This window comes from Condylura cristata, unplaced genomic scaffold (assembly GCF_000260355.1).
Source record: "Condylura cristata isolate star-nosed mole 26May11 unplaced genomic scaffold, ConCri1.0 scaffold00020, whole genome shotgun sequence".
Taxonomy (NCBI): domain Eukaryota; kingdom Metazoa; phylum Chordata; class Mammalia; order Eulipotyphla; family Talpidae; genus Condylura; species Condylura cristata.
This window is the reverse complement of record NW_004567121.1, coordinates 27,211,001-27,216,044: the sequence shown is the minus strand read 5'-3', so window position 1 is coordinate 27,216,044 and position 5,044 is coordinate 27,211,001. Positions and strand designations below refer to the sequence as shown.

Sequence of the window (5,044 nt, the reverse complement as noted above, 5' to 3'; positions counted from 1 at the left end):
CCAGCGCCGCGGCCGTGGGCGGCGGGGGCGGCGGCTTCCGCAACGTGTACGCGGAGGTGCTGCACTTCCAGTCCATGTGCTCGTGCCTGTGGTACAAGAGCCGCGAGAAGCTGCAGTACTCCATCCCCATGATCATCCCGCGGGACCTGTCCACGTCCGACACGTGCGTGGAGCAGAGCCACTCGTCGCCGGGAGGGGGCGGCCGCTACAGCGACACCCCCTCGCATCGCTGCCTGTGCAGCGGGGCGCCGCGCTCCGCCATCAGCTCGGTGTCCACCGGCCTGCACAGCCTGTCCACCTTCCGCGGTCTCATGAAGCGCAGGAGCTCCGTGTGAACGCCCCGCGGGGCCCGGAGCACCTGCGAGCGCGGGCGGGGGCTCCTGCCTGGAGGAGCTGCAGGGGTCCTGTGGGGCGCCCTCCTACACACCTCCCCGCCCTCCCCCAGACCCCATCTCCGACTGTGTCTGCCGGCAGTAGCCGGCAGGAGCCTGGGCTCTGAGGACCCCAGGGTCACCCCCCCCAACCGCACCCTGCAAATTCCGAGAAATGTGAAATTTGGGGAGTGAGGAGGGGAGGAGGAAAGATAGAAGCTGGGTGTCTCCCATTCCTTTGGAAATCTAAGGAGCGCCCCAGCCCTCAGAGGCCCTGCTGGTACCCAGACCTCCACCCCACCCTACCCCACTCCGCGGGACTTCGTGTTCGGTAGGTTTGCATCTCTATTTATACCTCTGTCCTGCCAGGCCTCCCGCCTCCCCTTGGCTCCAAAAGCCAGGGCGTCTTTGTCCAGTCACCCCACTCAGTCCCAGCCTTCCCCGTCAAGCTGTGTGCCCCTCCCAATACCCTTTGTGTTTTTGCATGGCTTCGCAGTGAAGGAGAAAGCGCGACCGGCAGTCCCACAGCTAGTCCAGGAGGGCAGTGAACCGAAGCTGGGTTGCAGCTGCAGGAGGGGGCCGGGGGAGACAGGACCCTTCAATCTGCTGGATGGTCAGTGACAACTACCGGGCCTCCAGCCACATTCCCTGGGGCGAGGGGAGTCCAGCCTCCAGACACTGCCCTTGGAACCAAATAAAACTCCAGTCTCGCCATCCCAGCGCCGCTGACGATCACAACTCTTCACCTGTGGAATGAGGTTCAGGCTCGGGACACCCTGGATTCTCGCAACACCCCGGTTAGGTCACCAGAGCTGGAGTTCTCATTCATTTCACAGATGGCACTGAGACCGGGCAGGTGAGGGTGACAGAGAGAAGAGGCACAGGGAGCCTGTCCCCTGCCTGCCTGGAGAGCAGAGCTCCTGCCTTGCAGAGCTGGCACTGTGTGGGCATTTGGTGCTTAGACCAGAGCCCAGGCTTAGGGCTGGGTCAGTGCTGGGCTCAGGGGAGTGGGGCTCCGAATGGCCCCCTGAGACAGTGTAGGACCCCCTGAGACGCCGAACTGCCTGCTTACAAGCAAATGGTCCTCGGGACCCTGCAGGTCTGGGTGTCATGGGGAAAGGCCAGGAGCTTTTAGGAGTTGGGGTCGGGCGGAGCAGTCAGCAGAGCCAGCAGGCATTTCCTCCCGGGGCAGGAGCCCCAGGCCCACCACCGTGGTTGGCACCTGTGTCCCAAGTAGCTCGGGATCAGCTGGGCTGCAGCAAGGAGCGCCCCTTGCTGCAGAGGGGTTGGGGAGCTTGGGCCTGGTGTGCCCACTGCCAGCTCCGCCTGCACCCCAAAGCCCAGGTGCAGTACAGCAGCCAGAGGTGTCACCAGAGTCTCCACGTCAGGTTCAGCTGGAGCCGGTACCGTGACTCAGAGCAGCATCAAGCAGGGAGAGACCCCTGCCCCCCATACTGCCCTCGAGTCCTGGCCCCATGTCACCTTTGCACTGCTGGGCAAGGCCAGCCCTGGGAGCCAAGGAAGCTGGAGGGAGCTGTCGGCCTGGGGACCCACCTGGGCCCAGCCCAGCCACTTGCTCCAGCCCCAGGAGCCCCAAGGAAGAATGTGGCCTGGCCTGTGTGTGAGTCCCGTCTCAGTGTGGAGGAGCTGGCTGCCCACATGCCTGGGAGAGCAGGGCTGGGGACCCAAGGGTGCCCTCTGTGTTTATGTTGGGGCGTGGGGGCAGAGCTGGCTGCCTCTGTCCTGTGTGTGACCCTGCCCTCGAAGGGTCCTGTCCTGTCAGTCCCGAGGGAGCCACAACCAAAGTTTCAGAGAGATGGTGGGGAAGGAGGCCTGATGGCTGGGCAGAGCTGGGTGTTTCTAGGTCTTTCTAGGGAACTGGAAGGCCCGTGTTGTCTCCCCCTGTCCCCTCCACTGCAGGCAGCCTTTCTGCTTCCCAATGCCTTATGCCTGGGCACACTGCCACAGAATATGCAATATGTGTGGGTGACATGCCCCCACACCCACACCCCCACCCCAGGCATTCCCTGGACCCCAAAGGCTGTGGTTGCCTGGGCCTCCCTTCAGTCCCTTCTGCCTACCTGTCTTCACACTGAGAATGGCGCCTAATAAATGCTGTCCATGGAGACCAGGCTCAGACTCAGCTGTCTCTGTCGGGGCTACGGGAAGCCGCTACCCCCGCTTCAGGGCCTGGGGAGAAGCCCAGAGGCAACAGGGGTTTCCATTTTGTGATTTCCTCCAAAATCCACCTTTTCTGTCACATCTGAGAACGGATGGAACAAAATAAGGTAAGACCTTAGGGGAAAAGGGGTGGCCCCTTCCTCCCCCTCTGAATACCCTGTCCTGACTACTCATTCTTTCAAGGAATCCGAGGTCCAGAAAGGGCAAATCTCTGCCCATAGTCACAAGGCAGTGAGTGGGCAGAGTGTTAGAGCTGAACGGGACTCCCAGCCCAGTGCTCCTCCACCCCAGTGGCCTTTGGTGTTTGACCACATCCCAGCTGACAGTGACACCTCCCTATTTACAGGGGGCTCGTCTTCAATAGGGTGTTCCTCCCTGACTCCCAGGCTCAGTGGGCTGAGGACACGAACATGCCTCTCTCAAAGGGAGACACTTCACAAGCACCTTTATCTGGGTGTGGTGGGCACCCCAGAGCCCAGGACAAACCAGGGAGCAGATGCACCTGTCCAGCTGTGGCCCATGCAGAGCCAACGAGCCAGCAGCTTTCAGACATGGCTGGTGCAACCCACAGCGATGCCTGGACACCCCACCCCACCCCATCTTCATGCCTCTACCTATATTTCACAAAACAATCCTAACCCCTGCTGCAGCCAACGCTTTCTAATACTCTCTAGTCTAGTTCATGTTATTCAAATGCCGGTCACAGCCCACTAAATTGATTTCTCTCTCCACTAATGGTGTGTTCCCTGCGGAATGAAATGCATTGGAGAAATAAAGGTGGGGGTGTCAGGATGTTTCAGCCCAGTCCTCCCCTTACCCACATAGGTCAATTGAAAGATACAAAAGACACCTATTTATTGGGAACTTGGGGACCAAACAAGTGGTAGCATCTGTAGCCCCCACCCCATTCCCCCATGAAGCAGAAGGCAGCCAGCCTTCGTGTGACAGGCCCCTGGCTGTGCCTGAAGCTGCGGGCAGGCTCTGGCCCTGCGTTTTGCTGACCTGCCCCTTAGCATGCTCACAGCAGAACGGACTCACCCGACCTAAGCCCACCTCATCCAAAGCCAGGACCCCTTGCCCTGGGCCCAGCCGCCTCTGTCTTTCCTAGAACAGCTAAGAGCAACAGCAGCAGAAGCAATGTCATCGCGAGGTCAGTGGTGCCCAGTACGTGGTGGCTTTTACTTAAGCAGCTTCTGCAGAACATAAATATGCTGACCCTTGCCCTCCTTTCTTCATTGCCTGGGATGAAATAATCACAAACAGGACTCAGAGGAATCCCCGCGGGGGTGCGTCCATCCCTCTGTCGGAGGCGGGTCAGGGTGGTGGTCAGGGTGGTGGCAGCTATGGAGAGCAGTGGTGAACTCCAGCCCGGCTCGCAACTCCGAGGGCACAGCCTTGCCCTGGCCCCTGTGTAGGCGCTTGCTCTCCAGAGGACGCCAGCCCCACTCTCCTCACTTCCACACAGCATCTGAGGCAGCTTGCACTGAAGAATATATGTACAGCAAAACAAAAATAGAAAGCTCACACCGCTGAGTGGGGGTGGAATAGGAATTTGCTCAGACGCGCTGATGTGGTTACCCGATGTGAGCATCACATAGAGCTTCCTGGGAGCCAAGAGAGAAAGAGGCACCAGCAGCAACTTTCCCAAGTCTGGCCCACTGGAGCTCCCGGTGTGACTGGCAGAGAAAGGGAGGCTCCCGGGCAGCTCGAGAAACGCAGCACATGTCGCTTGTGGCGCTCCACGCAGCATCTTCCCTCAGCAAGGCTATGAAAAGCCCCACAGCAAACACAGCTGTTCCGCCTCTCCTTACCCCACCTCTGCCCGCATTCAGCCCACCAGGCCTCTCTCTGCAAGAGAGGTCTGCCCACACCTTGCCTCCATGGCGGGGCGCTGGGAAATGCTGACCCTTCTAGATCTCATTGTCTGATGAAGAGAGAGGGCTGGTCTGTCCCTTTCAATACATTCTAAAAGGAGTTTAGCTTCTCAGTCTTTCCATCCCTGAAGGTCATGACGTGATAAAGCATCTTTTCAATTACGTGCGTGTCAGCTCAAATCCAAGCCTACCGACTTGCCAAGATCAGGCAGTGGCTGAGCGGATGAGCTGGGATTTGAACCCGGGACCTATGACCCCAAAGCGCAGGCTGTCCCCGCCTTGCTGTGTCCTTTCCCGGGGTGCTCGGCACATGACTTCAGCAAAGGGTTGGCAGAAGTTGCGGGGTTGCTTAGACGTGTCATTTCTTATGCAGAACCTCGGTGAGAGGAAGCGGTAAGCTGTAAGCTGAGATTGCTCCCCCTCAGGCCCGCACTCCCACCAACAGACCATCTCTTTCTTTCCACGGGCTCAGCATTGCACCCCAAGCCCAATAGCAGTGTATCTGAGGGGGTCAGGGGCAAGGAGCACGTCTTCAGGGCAGACATATTGCCAGAGGAGAGAGCACCTGCCCACATGCCATGCCGGCACCCAACCCACTGAGGGCACTGGGGAGTGTGA

General features: G+C 59.5%; 1 protein-coding gene across 1 annotated transcript in view; it reads left to right on the top strand.

Moving 5' to 3' along the window:
• Positions 1-349, top strand: part of KCNK3 (potassium channel, two pore domain subfamily K, member 3) — a gene marked incomplete at its 5' end in the record, with an annotated part of 34,928 nt that extends 34,579 nt beyond the window's left edge. Inside the window, one exon of the mRNA XM_004686050.2 lies at positions 5-349. Coding sequence (XP_004686107.1) covers positions 5-335 — 331 coding nt within the window. The remainder of the gene's footprint in view (positions 1-4) is intronic.
• Between the last annotated feature and the right edge of the window lie 4,695 nt (positions 350-5,044).